The sequence below is a fragment of the Athalia rosae genome, chromosome 2 (assembly GCF_917208135.1).
Source record: "Athalia rosae chromosome 2, iyAthRosa1.1, whole genome shotgun sequence".
NCBI classification, from domain to species: domain Eukaryota; kingdom Metazoa; phylum Arthropoda; class Insecta; order Hymenoptera; family Athaliidae; genus Athalia; species Athalia rosae.
Window position 1 is genome coordinate 24,401,854 of NC_064027.1, and position 14,124 is coordinate 24,415,977.

The window sequence follows — 14,124 nt, forward strand, 5'->3', positions numbered from 1 at the left end:
TGGGGCAAATTTTCAAATTAGACTTATAAAAGATTCAATAAACCACTACAATGTAACAAGATTTCCTTTAATTTCATATACATATGTTACTTTCAGTTTTCATTATTCATAGAACATTTCAAAATCCAAATTGGCTTTCTGAAGGGTACAACGATAAAAACATTTTTGGTTTGTTCAAATAACTTATAACTAATTCATTCTGTTTCCCGAAAATGCCAGCATGTTTGGTAGAAATGGAATCAACAATACTCTCTATCTGAATGACGTACTCGTTGAATACCTGTACAACTATTTACATTATTGGTTTCACCTCTTATAACTCTTGTCATTTCTACCACACAAGTTACGAAATTTATTTACATGGGTACGGGTGTAACACGACACCCGTGGAGATTATATTCTTCAAACTCAAGTAACTTTCAACCTTCCTGCTTCACTACAGTGACCCTTCTTCTGATTGGGCAAGTTTTTCACTATTATCTTGGTGAATCATACCTATATGCTGTGCTTCCCATAATTTACTGTACAGAGAATTTGGCGTGGCTATTAATTTGGCATGCGTTCCTCTTTCCACTAATCTTCCGCCATCCAAGACTAGAATATCGTCGGCATCCATTACAGTTGATAAACGATGCGCGATGACGATCGACGTACGGTCTACAGTCGCACGTTTTAAAGCCTCTAAAATATTCTGTACCAACGAGAAAGGAAGTTGAACAACTATAAAAATTGACACTTGCATGATATTTTTGAGTGACTGCAGAGAATAATACTTACGTGTTCGGTGATTGAATCTAACGATGACGTAGCTTCATCAAATACAAGGATAGGACTGTCTTTTAATATTGCTCTCGCTATTGCAACCCTCTGTTTTTCACCACCGCTTAATTTCAATCCTCGTTCCCCAACTTGCGTTTGATAACCCTTGGGCCATTTTAGAATAGCGTCATGCAGGTTGGCCATTTTAGCGGCCTGGTAAACTTCTTCTTCAGTTTTTTTCAAATTACCGTAATGAAGGTTGTAAAAAATAGTATCGTGGAACAACACAGAATCCTGCATACAAAATCAAAATTGCGTAATTTAAGAAGTAATTGTTATTTCTATATGAGATGTAGTACATTTTACCTGTGGAACGATAGCCACTGATTTTCTCAGTTCATTCACATCGATATCGCGAATATTCTGCCCGTTTATGTAAACTTCACCTTGTTGCGGTTCGAAAAATCGATAGAGTAATCGTACTACAGACGATTTACTGTAATGAAGAATCATTTCATGAAATCCAAGAGTTCAATTTATAGTGCGCGAATAGCTTGATGAAAAAGATTGAGCAAAGAAATCTCACCCTGAGCCTGATCCACCTACAATAGCGACCTTCTTACCACTTGGAATAGTGAAACTCAGATCTTCAAATATCGTTTTACCCTCGACGTACTGGAAATGAACGTTTTTGAAAGTAATTTCTGAGGTGCTGGGTGTCACCTGAAAAGGTACAGGATTCTTCGTGTTCTACAAAAAAAAAACATTAATCGTTAAGAGAAATTGCTCGCTATAAACTATAGATTGTTATACATAAAGTTCATTCTGATACCTTGATGGAACTGTCCATAGTCATCAGAGTAAACATCGTTTGCATGTCTATAAGTGCTTGTCTCACTTCTCGGTATACCGAACCAAGAAAGCCTAATGGAACTGACAATTGGAATAGCAATGCGTTTACCATTACCAAATCACCAACTGTCATTGTGCCTGGAAAATATTTCAGAATGAATACAAAAGTAGTCAATCATTTTGTCACAGATATTTTTGTATAATCATTGAAGCCGTGAGTTCTTACCATTAACAATGTTTTTCGCTGTCAGAACCATAATCATACTTAAAGCGGCGCTGAATATAGCATGCTGTCCAAAGTTCAACAGTGCCAGACTTGTATTGGTTTTTAATGAAGCTGCTTCATATTTTTTCAAAGACTCGTCATAACGTTCAGCTTCGTATCGTTCATTGTTGAAATACTATGAAAATACGGACAGAAAATATTGAATAATGTTGATAATGTTCACTAACATTTTCGAAGAATTTCCCACCTTCACTGTTTCATAATTGATGAGTGAATCAATTGCTTTATTACCAGCGTCATTTTCTGCTCGATTCATAAAAACACGAAACTTTGTCCTCCATTTAGTAACGCCGAGTGTGTATGCTGTATAAATTCCTACGCATCCTAGCGCTATTCCAGAAAATTCTGGCCCGTATTTGATACCCAAAATTGTGCTGACTAAGGCAAGTTCAAATACCGTAGGTACTATGTTGAATACCATTGCATTAAGAACAAAATTTATACCACGGCTTCCACGATCTATCGTCTGTAATTCAGAAATTAGTAAAAAAAATCTATTGCAATTAATATCTTTTGCACTTACAGCTAATATTAGCTCACCTTAGACAATGCACCAGTCTGTCTGCTCAAATGAAATGCGAGATCCATATTATGTAGATGGAGAAATACGTTTTTCGCTATCCTGCGGATTGAATGCTGTGCTACCTTAGCGAATACTGCATTTCGAAGTTCGTTTAATCCAGCTGCACCAGCACGTGCAATACCGTCTATAAGAAGTCAAAAAATGAGCACTAGAAGCTACAATTGTTATTTAAGGTGAAGATATCTTCAATAATACTTCGTTATATACATGCATAAAGCTAGCGATTTCTTACAGCCAATGAGTAGGGACGTTCCTACGGTGGCTATAGTTTCAGGAGCTGTTCCAAGACTCAGTAGAGGTTCTCCACCTCCTGCTACAGCGTGAGTATTTAGTGTGTCGATCGCATTCTTAAATAAGAATGGTACACAAACATTCATGAGCTTTGCACCGACCAGCAACCCCATTGCCAGTTGAACTCGTTTTTTAATTGTTGGATCATCCTAAAATACCAATTAGTAAAATACGCACGAACTCCTGATACAATTGAAATGAGAACAGATTTTTGATTCGTTTTTATACCTTTGGCCAAATGTAACTTAGCATTCCTTTAAGCATGTCTTTACTTGTGACTGGAGGCTTGTCTTGGAAGTTGATAACTTCACTTCCTATATTCGATGTACCTGGATGGAAACAATTCCGCTTTTGCTGACCTGGTTTACCACCAGTTACACCTGTTACTACGGAGGATACTGTGACCGGTGTGACCACAGGTTTGGATTGTGGTACATTTTTCTTTTTTTGTGCACGATCAATGACATTGCCGCTACAATTCTAAAATTATAGGATATGAAACTTCAGTATGTATGAAATAGAAGGATTTATTCACATAATTATATGATTGCTATCTTGGTCAAGTGCAATGTTTGGTAACCCTTGCAAACATTTTGAGCAATGGCAAAGAATAGGTGGGGTGAAATTTTAACCAATTTTTGTTCAGAAAATTTATTTTTCATTTATTTTATATAAAAATAAGAAAAAATAACATCCTATAATCATTTCTCCATGTTTCTTAGTGAACTTTCGAGAACTCGAATATGTTCTTCTACGAGGTTCACTGCAATTTTGAAACTATAAGTTCCCTTTTTGGTCAATTCTTTCATTTTTTTTAAATTATCGATAAGCATATTTTTCTTAATTTCTAATATTTTTTTTCCCAACAAATGAACTTCTGTGAGTTCACCATCATTAAGATTACCCCCATATATTTTCAGCAGCCAATATTTCTTTGCTAATTTTGTACCCGCAACGAATACCGAAACCTTTCCATTGTAATTTAGGCCAGTGGTGTTAAATCCCATTCTTTTATCAAAACCATGAGTCTTTAAAAAATCACATTGAACTTCTGATAAAGAAACACAACTATTAATATCTGATATATCGAATAATATTTCATCTAATGGATTATTTGGTATGTAGAAGCCATATTCTACATACAGTTTGGTATTGTCATGGGCACCATAGTTTATGAAAATTTGGGATCCTTGATTGAAGGATTTCAATGTGGTAATTTCATAAAATTCTTCCTGTGACTGTTTTTTTACAAGCCCTGTTTTTACTGATGCAGTGAAACTATGATTGAAAAGATCCAAAAAAGGTGCTAAGGCTAAATTATTGCTTTTAAATTTCCTTCCAGATTCATCATTGTCTATATAAATTGCACGTGTATTAACAACAAAGTATGCCCAAAGGTATTTAGAGAACTTCATGATTTTTTTATAAGCCAAACCACAATGTCCACATTCTTTTTTGTTTCCAACATCATCAATAGCAGTTATCAGAGTTAAGTAAGTTCTTTTAATCTGGATCGATTGTACATTGAGGAAATCTGATACATAACTAGGTAGCTGTTGCTTTTCAGATTTGATACAAAAATATGGATTACTGAAAAATTTGGGGAGTGAATCCAAGTATGGTTTCCATCTAGACTGATGTCCCAAGTGTAATTCATAAACTAGAAATCCCGCTAACACGCTTTGTGCGTCAGATATATTTGCATTCAAAAGTATCTGTTGAATATCGCTTTGTGTTATATTGGATGTTGTGATCAACAATTTTTTAGGTATCCTCATAATTGTTGTATTATTCTCAACTCTTTGCAATGCTTTCAAGCCTCTTCCAGTTCCTGGAAAATCGTAACAAAGTAAATCACAAGTTGGAGACCAGTTCTCAGACCTCATCCAAGCTGATAAATGTTCAAGATTCACTGCCTCATTTTCTGATTCCACCGAATACTGCTTCTTTTTGAAATGGCGCCTTCTTAATGTGCGCCCCATTTATTTAGAGGCTTAATTATATCTGTACAAGGAATAAAATCAAAACCGTGAATACTGGATAATGATTCATGATCAAATTTAATCCTAGCCAACAACCTGAAACAACTTATAAAGAAGTCATCTCATTTTTGCTGACTGAAAGTTTTTGGCATCACATCCCAATTTTGTAATGTAGTAAAACTGCTTCATTGAATAGATTATAGCTCCAAAACTATGCAAAGGTTACCATATGATTATCATTGCTGAAAGCAATCATATCTAGGAATGTAGAAACATGATCTAGAGTATATCTAATAAGAATTGTTAACAATTGCTATGAATGGTTTAATAGACTGGAAAGGCTAGCATATGAACATTACCCTAATTCCAGTTATCGAGAGGGGTAATCCATGGAGCGAAGAGGTAGCTATCGAAACTCTGTACAGTGGAAGATGTCTTGCAGCAAATGATGAAGAGTTAAAATTTCTTATCCAAAGTTTTCTGTCATGAAGCAGTCCAGGTCTTACCAGACGGTTGCATAAGACATACCCCAACATCTTCACGGAGAGCACTGGCCATTTAAACTAACCCATGAATGAACGATTACCATATGACGAAAATGACAGGACTTTAGTTATTCTACTCTCCACCATACTTGGAGCTCTACATGTATGGTTGTAGGCTGCACTCTAGAGGAAAAGTCTGGTAGTTGGAAAACTGTCTGATTCGAGTGTCTTGTCTTGGTAGCACAATTAGATATTCTATGACGTGACGTAGTATCCTAGGCACAAGAGATAGAGAGGAAGAGAGAGCGAAGATCACCGTCAGCCAGCCCATAACCAGCAGTTGTCTAAAATTGTTCTCCGCCGCTGACTTATTTACCAACCATTTAAGAAGCAATTATTTTTAATCGAAAGTTGACAGTGCTAATTGAAAGTGAAGTAACTGAGCAGCGATGGTCGTCAAGGTTTACATATCGGGGATTAGCGGAAATAAGGAAGTGAGTGCCGGAATAACGGAGTACACAAAAATCAGCTAGACCTTGGGCAGTGCCTAGCCTATCGCGTTTAGTGTTGCTCTATGACATTTGGTGATGCATACCTGTCGCCAATATATCAAATTACCCAACAACAATATTTACCAAACGCCAATTAATCGCTATTAATAAACATCGTCATTATTTGTCTTGGATTCATACCGCCGGTTGTCTATCTCCTTCCTGCCTACGATCTAAGTTACACAATGAATCACAATTCAGTACCTAATACTCGATCAATTGTCAGCTATTCGAAATCTGATTTCAATAAACTTTTTTAATTAAACAGATTTTGTAATAACTGTCGATTACCTCTCATCGTAGTTTTATTTATAAGAGCATTGCGTTGTAGATATCATGATATCACCTTTTGGTTTGAAGAATTACTCACTGAGAGCAAACATTTTTATCATGCATTAACTCTTGTGGTGTTGAAAAAGCTATACAGATAGGTACCTGCGAGTCACGATTTCGTACTTTGAGATAATTATTGTTTCCAAAGTCGATTGATAATAATCTCATCATAGTAATGCAGTTGAACGTTTTTGCAACACCAATCCTATAACCAATTGCATCCTGCAATCCCCTTCGTGAATTATAATTGTTTCTCATTAATTAGTTGAACCACGCACCGGAAAGCTGAAATAAAAAAATCACCTTATTCTCACTAGTCCAAGAAGAGATTGCGTGGTTTATTTTTGTTCGATTATCATGTAATCTTGAACTAGTTATACTTTATCGTTTTATGTTTGACCTGCTTGTTTTCCTATATCCATATATGCATCTAAAGTTTTGACCGTTCATTTGAACTAAGGATTTAAAAAATTTAATTGCGAATAAGTCATCCTAATTGACCTTTAATTTTCTCGCTATCTCGTTTTTTTATAAGTTTGAAGCGATCGAATAGATGTGCTATACCCCGTTCTTTTTCAAACGTTCCTTCAAATAAACGTTCAGAAATGTAAGCGGATATCCATATCAATCTTTTATTGTAGGTCAAAAAAAGGCAACAGCGAGTGCTGATGATCCTGGAAAGTAAAAATGTACCTTACGAAGTGACAGATATCACGGAACCCGGAAAGGAAGCCGAAAAAGAATTTATGCAGACCAATAGTAACGCCAGAGATAGTAAACATCCATTACCACCCCAATTATTTAATGACGACGAATATTGCGGGGTAATCAGATTAATTCATTACATCCCTGGTATTATTTGCGAGATGAATTGTTTACCAAAAGTAATAAATTCTAGGATTACGATGAATTTGATTTGGCGAATGAAATTGATGAATTAGAAAAATTTCTAAAAGTTACACCTGCAATCAGCACTGCAGAAATTACACTTGGGAGCAAATCTCCACCTAAAGAACTTCAGCAGAATGGAAACACATCTAGCCGAGAAGTACGTATAGATATAATTGCGATATCACAATGAATTGAGGTGAAAATGATTATGGAATTATCTTTTACAGCCTTCTATAGAAAAAGCTGCCGCAACGACTGAACCCGAAAGGTAGGCACATGATAATTAGACGACGCATTTTATAGCCGCGCAAACACTCTACGGTCGGTTTGACGATTTTTTCTTTCAATCTCAGCACTGCTGAAAGGCGACCTTCAACAGTTGAAGAGCCTGAAGCAAATGAACTTGAGGTACCGGAAAACGAGACAGCTGTTTCGAACGAATCACTAGAAGAGCCGAAACCGAGCGAAGAGGAAACGAAAGACACGAATGAAGAAAATACCGAATCCGCCGATGATGCGGCTGATAAAAATGAAGAAAAGTCCGATGATCAGGCGAAGGAAGAATAAATATTTCGAGGGCAAAGTCCGATATAAATTAATAGCTTATGAAAAGAATTTTTTAAACATCGTTTATTTTTGTCATGGACTCTTTGTTGCTAGATGCTTATATGATTAATGCTTATGAAGCAGGTAAGGCCAAAGGAATTACTACTGCCAAGTTTATGCATAAATGAGCGGAAGAATGGAGCTTAAAAGGTAATTAAAAGTCATTATTTGGGTACCGACTGTTGAAATTAGCTGTAAGTTCTTCCTTTTTTTGTTCAAATATGTCGATTTAGAAACTATGCGAATCGCTTGAGAAATATTTGCGGTAAAATCCTTATTTCATCGAACTTTTTTTTCGCGCTTTCTCCGATTTTATATTCGGAAATAGATCCAGAGATATGAGTAACCCAGAATTTATACAATTTGAAACTCTCTGAGTCGAAACGATGACGAAGAGTGCATAACACACGCTACTTTAATATCAACATTTAATCTTATTGTTTCGCTTCAGCATGGCTCATTTTTGGTAAAGTTAACTACATTTTGGCCAATTTATTTGGAACTGGAAGAATTCTTTACCTGGTTATGGTTGGAATATAGTTATTGTTTTCACTCGCGCTACGTCAATGATAAAACTTTATTGGGTTTTGGAATGACATATTTTTTTGTAGCCATCTACCATTGAGAGTTGCTTCCAGTAGAGTAATTATGAATTAGCCAAACAGTTTTATTACACTATGTCATGATTATTTGCGACATGAACCTTTCATGCATATACGCTCACTATAATTATAGTTAAACGGAATATTGATATTGTTAATGAAAACAGGCATTACATTTATTTTCGAACAACCGGATATAATAATCATTGCATGAATGAAGGCATACCACTATATGGTGCTATCGCTGGTATAATATCATTGATTTCTCATATGAAGTATCATGCAATCCGCGTAAAAAATTGTCTAGCTTTTGCATATTGATATTTTGAGAATTATATTTATTTTGAATTTTTTGAATTGTATACAATTAGAAATCTTCGCATCTTCGTTTTCAAACATCGAGTTAGAGTGTAGCTTTAGTACTTCTTTACAAAAGTGACATAGTAATTTAATTGTAGTAATCTTTTACATAATGTATAATAATAGCATTTTGATATTAATTCAAAATGTATTTTAAGGCCTATTTCACAATTTTCATAACGTTATTCACATAAGTGTATGGCCATCAAGACATTTCCTTCATTACGTTATTCATAGAATTAATTGTTTCAACTGCAAGTTATAGTTACGATATTAATTGATTTCAATTATCTCCTTTTATGCCAGGTGTTTTTTTCCTACTTTTGCATCCCACTCATGCCTTTATTTATATATTTTTTTTTTTTTTTTTTGTTAGCATATCGTCTGGCTTGTGCAATACATTTAAATGTATCCAGATCCTATGATAAATACTGAAAATTTGTGAAATGCATATCGTGTTCCAAAGAAAGGCGTAGAGTTTGTAAAAAATATATTGGTAACACACATTTGATATGTTTTATCTGTTATGGGGATTACTGTTATTCGCACGTGTATTATTTGAATAATTTGTACATCAATTGAACAGTTTCAAAAAATCGTTAGCGTATATCCCAAAGGTTTATTACTTATTGATAGATGAAATTTCGGAATTGTTCACCCAAAATATACTTTCAAGGCCACGTTCATATTTCATATACCTGATAAGTTATGAAGTGCAGAAATTAATATTACATGTTATTTATTAAATATCTAAATATCCTGTCAAAAATTCAAGTGGTTGTTTAATCCATAATCTTAATAAAATATAAAATTTTTTAAACTTTTTTTTTCATTTATCTATACGACTATGTTTACTTCTACTTGTTAGTCTTATCAGCGCGAGATATACATTTAGTTTCGCACCCTTGAAATCCGTGTGAATAACGCGACAAAATAAGCTACAGCCAAATTCTCGCAATAATGTACCATCTAAACTATTTGTTTTGTGTGTAAATTATAAAAGGGCAATATCGGATGTATCAAAGAGAATCTTCAAACATTTTTCTTTGGTGCGCTTGAAGGGCCTGCAGCCACACCATGATATGCGCATCCTGAAAACAATAATTGTGAACTCGTTTTTGACAATTTCCGAATACATTTTCTACCATGGTTCAAGTATTGCACATAATTATTCTTCTACCTCAATAATTGTGCACTGGAACTTACTACATTTCTCCTATCTAATAATATTACTTATTTCTCAAGAAGATGCCTAAATTTTGTATGGCAATCGCATTGAAATGGTTGTTCTGAAACGAAAATTTATTACTCATGGAAAAAAAAGTTCTGAAAATGGAAAAAAATTCTGCTAATTCGAATGAAATACAACGATTAAAATATCTTCATGAATATCATATGCCTATACATCTAAGTATTTCGCTATTTTCTTTTTTTGTCGTACTTATGTTTTTATTATAAATCATTCACAATAAATTCTATTCGCTTATATGTCTCCTGTATTATAGTAATACGCCGCGTTGGGTTTCTTCAATATAATTACATTTGAATAAATTAAAAAAAAAAAAATTATCCCTTAGAGAAAACAGATATGTCGTAAGCAGCTAAGAAGTTGTAAGTACAAATAAGTGTTTACACAAATATGTATGATATATTATGCATGTGCGTTCTTTTTCAGGTAGATGCTATACCAGATCTAGGCGTCAGCAATTAATAACTGTAATTGTACAAGAGAACTTGCAATATCAATCAAAGTATCCTTATCATGGAAAGAATAAAATCACGTAATTAAATGCGTTAGTCTCTACAGACGTAAGGCCATTGAGGTTGTTAAGGCTCTTATGGTTCATGCATGATTGTTGAAAGGATATAATATTCAGATGAGTACGTTGCAATATTATTACTACATTTTAATTTTGTTTTACTCGACTCTTAAAATTGCAGAAAAAAAGCATTGATCCACAAGTTCTTAAGTACATATATGCTGTGAATCTATTACGTAATTTATACCACAAAGTAATCCCATCAATAAAGCAAACGTCATCATTTACACCATTGGATTCAATGCGGGTCGGTTATTATGCAAAGGATATGAAGTATAGGATTGCTATTTCATTATTTACCTGGGGAAAGCTAACAGCGGTGAAAACTAGGGAATTCATCCGTCGAATTTACGGGAAAAGCTGCTATGGAGGTAAATAATCCCCCACAAATTTTGTATCATTGAGATTATTGTACCAGTACTGTTTCTCCTAAATGCCTTGCTTTCGAAAGGTGGCTAGAGGGACTTTTTTATCACCTTAGAAATAGCGTGTATTTACTTCAAGGGAAACTGGTTTTCCCAAATATATCAACATTTAAATCCTCATTTAAATTATCATCCAATAAATTATTTATAATAACTTTTTTTTCTGTTTTCTAATAATATTATGCCATGATTTCAAGGTATACTTGTTACTGTATACCGAGATGTTAGATAAACAAGTAAAACAGATTATACAATATTCAGTTAATAAGTTCAGTTAATATAAGATCAAATAATACAAAATTTATATAGGTTCCTTGAAATTTTAAATTCAGTACCTTGTTAGTCTGAAGAAAATGGCGTAAGGCATGTATTTTACTGGTTTAGAATCATTATTATGTACTGATGGAGATTCTGAAGAACGAATAGGTTGATCTAAAATTTTATGATGCAATATTGTATTAATAAATGTTGACCTATAAATTGAAAAAACTATGTTATTTACATCAATCATTGCGATTACAGAAATAATCATTCAATATATTTTCTGTTCACGGAAATTCACAGGAAACATTAAAGCTCTGAATGCAGAGATGCTGTGATGATTAATTGTAAGCCATATTTACAGTGGTATCTATGAAGATGAGAAGACATGTGAGAATGATATACATGTAATGCATTCTTTTCCTACGAATATTAACGGCTTAGATGTGCCTTTTTTTCATGTAAATAATCAAAATAATATAAAATAGATAAAAAAAACCGAGGTACTAACAAGGTACTAGAATTTGTGATACCTAATTTACATCACACGTTCATATATACTAACGAAAAATAGTGAGACACGTAGACTTATATTTGTCGCCGAAAATGAACCTACTAGGAGCACAAATTTCATAAAGATAGGTATACTGTTCGTACGATCAAGCATTTTGACGCGTTCAACTGTTTGAGGTAGCACTGTATTGATTGTTGGGGCAATAATAGTAAATTGTGGGAAAATATGAAATTTTAAGCCATTGGTGGTTCATTTTGTTCACAAGTAAATCTACGTTTTTTTCTTCTCTTTTTCTGGATATAATTCCTATCGTAAATTCATTCTGTAAGAAGTAAAAACAGTTTTTAATCCGTACCAAAGTACTTTTGTCCAAAGTGATTTGGGGCGACATGGTGAATTTCCGAGGACAAGATCTTCATCTGTAAAGTGCAATCCAACTCCGTGTCTTTATTTGAATTCATTCAATTCATAATCAATTATTATTCCGTACTACATGCAAACGCATCAATAACTCTAGATTAAAAACGTCACGAAATCCTATAACTTGATCTTACGTTAAACACATTTAAAGAAATAAATGGACACATCCTACATATTATTTTTTTCTTCATGGAATGTATTTATTATTTTGAACCTATGAGTTGAAGAATTGTTGTTCACATTACCTATATTGAATCAACCTACCTTAGGGAAGGCAGTGACTAGAGTTTTGGCAGCAAATGGTGTGCAGAATAAATTAGAGAGGATGATATTCTCCTCCAACACATTGTGTTCTTTTAATACAGCTATAGCTTTTATCACAGTGTTTCCAGTACCTTAATATAGAGAATAATTCATGAGTTACTGTATTAAATTGTCAGCCAACTTTGGCATTGCGTTATATTAGAGAAAGATTGATCTGCTGTAATTTTATTGAGATGAAGTATCAAGGACTTTTATCTGTTGGTACAATTTATAAATATCAAAGCAACCAGGTCATAGCAACATATTTAATCCCAATTTAATCAGTTAGTCATATATATCCTGCACTTATGCAGTACTTAATTTGAATGATATAATAGCATTTATCAGTCTGAAGCCAGAGGTCTACAGCTCAAATTCTTGGTGATTAACTTAATCGCAAATTGGAGACAAATACTTACTCATAATCGGATACATTAGGAGAACTTTTCGCTCAGATATATCATCAGGGAATTTTGCATAAACTACTTTTGCTTCGTGAGTGTCTACATCACTTTCAACAAGTATTTTTCCAATCCTGATACTTCGACAGCAATCTCTCAAGCCCTGAAATAATACAGATTTGTGTCAATTACATAATAAACAGAGGATACTATGCTGAATGAATACCTGTTCCATGGCTTCTCCGCTCCTGACTATAGATACTCCACAGTTACCCTTCTGATATTTGAGTCCCTTGTACTTTGCACCAGTCGGAGTTGTTACAGTGCATTTTGAAAATGGTAATTGATTAAGGCTTTCCTCTATAACTAGTCTGATCTGCAAATAATATAGCGAATCAGTAATCGTTATCGATAGGTATGATTTTCAGAACAAATATTTTATAACTCGTTAGTTTGTGATTATTATTATAATTATTAATATATCTAATTCTTGTGTATAGAAATACATGATTCCTAATCTTATGAATGATCATTTTGGTGGGGGGCAACAAGTTGTTGAGAGTTGTTTTCATAATCCGAATTGGTAATCAAACTTCAGATTTGATGATACCCAGAAAGAAGTATATTTTTCATATAATATAATATTAATAATGTTTAATGTTACATTCGTTTTCTCACCAAGCGATCTGCGTAGAATTTAAAATCACTTCTCGTTGTATTTCTGTAATGAAGGATAAATGTATAATTTGTAATAAAATTTCATGATGCCATGTGCTCTGAACGAGAATTCAATGGTTATCCGGCATTATATTATTTTGCTGACAAATGATTACTTACTTGTCACGTAATATTGTTTGCAATTCTTTAACTTGATCATTTGTTGGTAAAACTTTTAAATTTGGACCAAATTCTTCGCTAATTTCATTACAATCATTCGACAATTTTTTTATCACAGTTGCCGTGTCTCCACTTCCCATATTGGTTTATTGCATACTACTCCTATACCGTAGGACTTCGCGTACGATTCCCGAATGGCACGAATGCAATTTGTACTCATACATATGCGCAGGTATACTCCGACTTTTCACGACTTTTCTTCACATTTTCCTCGTGAATTTTAGTCTCTAACTAATCGCACATGAATACAAACTACCCGAAGAAAATTTTAGATTCAAGTGGAAGGAATCAGAAGCTGTCTCTTAACATTCAAGAATAAATTTCAAGGTGACGCCACTAAATGATAAAGTTCGTGCTGCACTCTAGTGTAATAGTTTTTTCTCCTTTTATTCTTGTTCGGGTGGTTGATAAAACAGCATCGAAAAAATATTCGGCATTTTAGCCGCGATATAATTTGAAAGAGGACAAAAGCATGTGGCTTCGATTTCATATTGAGAATGAA

General features: G+C 33.9%; 3 protein-coding genes across 5 annotated transcripts; 1 reads left to right on the forward strand and 2 right to left on the reverse strand.

The window, feature by feature from the left end:
• Positions 1–46: 46 nt before the first annotated feature.
• LOC105689150 (iron-sulfur clusters transporter ABCB7, mitochondrial) lies at positions 47–5,434 on the reverse strand. Of its 2 annotated transcripts, XM_025747041.2 has the most exons (12): positions 5,113–5,253; positions 4,475–4,775; positions 3,000–3,251; positions 2,713–2,920; positions 2,438–2,604; positions 2,085–2,363; positions 1,838–2,012; positions 1,592–1,749; positions 1,346–1,509; positions 1,126–1,255; positions 778–1,053; positions 47–691 (listed from the first exon to the last, which is right to left on the reverse strand). In XM_025747041.2, the coding sequence occupies exons 2-12, from the start codon at positions 4,751–4,753 to the stop codon at positions 437–439; spliced, it is 2,343 nt and encodes a 780-aa protein (XP_025602826.2). In that variant the 5' UTR covers positions 4,754–4,775; positions 5,113–5,253; the 3' UTR covers positions 47–436. The 2 variants fall into 2 exon arrangements, with proteins under 2 accessions (XP_025602826.2, XP_012261385.2); XM_012405962.3 differs by lacking the exon at positions 4,475–4,775 and having other exon boundaries at positions 5,113–5,434.
• A 102-nt stretch (positions 5,435–5,536) lies between these two features.
• LOC105689132 (SH3 domain-binding glutamic acid-rich protein homolog) lies at positions 5,537–10,069 on the forward strand. Its single transcript, XM_012405942.4, has 5 exons — positions 5,537–5,732; positions 6,764–6,946; positions 7,021–7,170; positions 7,241–7,281; positions 7,367–10,069. Exons 1-5 carry the CDS (start codon positions 5,688–5,690, stop codon positions 7,578–7,580), a joined length of 633 nt encoding a protein of 210 aa, XP_012261365.1. The 5' UTR covers positions 5,537–5,687; the 3' UTR covers positions 7,581–10,069.
• LOC105689131 (uracil phosphoribosyltransferase homolog) lies at positions 8,543–13,878 on the reverse strand. Of its 2 annotated transcripts, XM_012405940.4 has the most exons (7): positions 13,563–13,878; positions 13,404–13,446; positions 12,952–13,101; positions 12,744–12,888; positions 12,286–12,416; positions 11,957–12,020; positions 8,543–9,672 (listed from the first exon to the last, which is right to left on the reverse strand). In XM_012405940.4, exons 1-7 carry the CDS (start codon positions 13,700–13,702, stop codon positions 9,614–9,616), a joined length of 732 nt encoding a protein of 243 aa, XP_012261363.1. In that variant the 5' UTR covers positions 13,703–13,878; the 3' UTR covers positions 8,543–9,613. The 2 variants fall into 2 exon arrangements, with proteins under 2 accessions (XP_012261363.1, XP_012261364.1); XM_012405941.4 differs by lacking the exon at positions 11,957–12,020 and having other exon boundaries at positions 13,563–13,876.
• Between the last annotated feature and the right edge of the window lie 246 nt (positions 13,879–14,124).

What these genes read in the sequence shown, in the direction of transcription:
- LOC105689132 (XM_012405942.4), top strand. Translation starts at nt 5,688, where the DNA reads ATGGTCGTCAAGGTTTACATATCGGGGATTAGCGGAAATAAGGAA. An exon ending in ATGACGACGAATATTGCGGG is followed by an intron (nt 6,947 to 7,020) that starts GTAATCAGATTA and finishes AATAAATTCTAG; the next exon opens with GATTACGATGAATTTGATTT. An exon ending in GCAACGACTGAACCCGAAAG is followed by an intron (nt 7,282 to 7,366) that starts GTAGGCACATGA and finishes TTTCAATCTCAG; the next exon opens with CACTGCTGAAAGGCGACCTT.
- LOC105689150 (XM_025747041.2), bottom strand. Translation starts at nt 4,753, where the DNA reads ATGGGGCGCACATTAAGAAGGCGCCATTTCAAAAAGAAGCAGTATTCG. An exon ending in TAAGTTACATTTGGCCAAAG is followed by an intron (nt 2,921 to 2,999) that starts GTATAAAAACGA and finishes TTGGTATTTTAG; the next exon opens with GATGATCCAACAATTAAAAA. An exon ending in CAGTGGCTATCGTTCCACAG is followed by an intron (nt 1,054 to 1,125) that starts GTAAAATGTACT and finishes TTTTGTATGCAG; the next exon opens with GATTCTGTGTTGTTCCACGA.
- LOC105689131 (XM_012405940.4), bottom strand. Translation starts at nt 13,702, where the DNA reads ATGGGAAGTGGAGACACGGCAACTGTGATAAAAAAATTGTCGAATGAT. An exon ending in CAAACAATATTACGTGACAA is followed by an intron (nt 13,447 to 13,562) that starts GTAAGTAATCAT and finishes CCTTCATTACAG; the next exon opens with AAATACAACGAGAAGTGATT. An exon ending in CTTTGGACAAAAGTACTTTG is followed by an intron (nt 9,673 to 11,956) that starts GTACGGATTAAA and finishes TATTGTTTTCAG; the next exon opens with GATGCGCATATCATGGTGTG.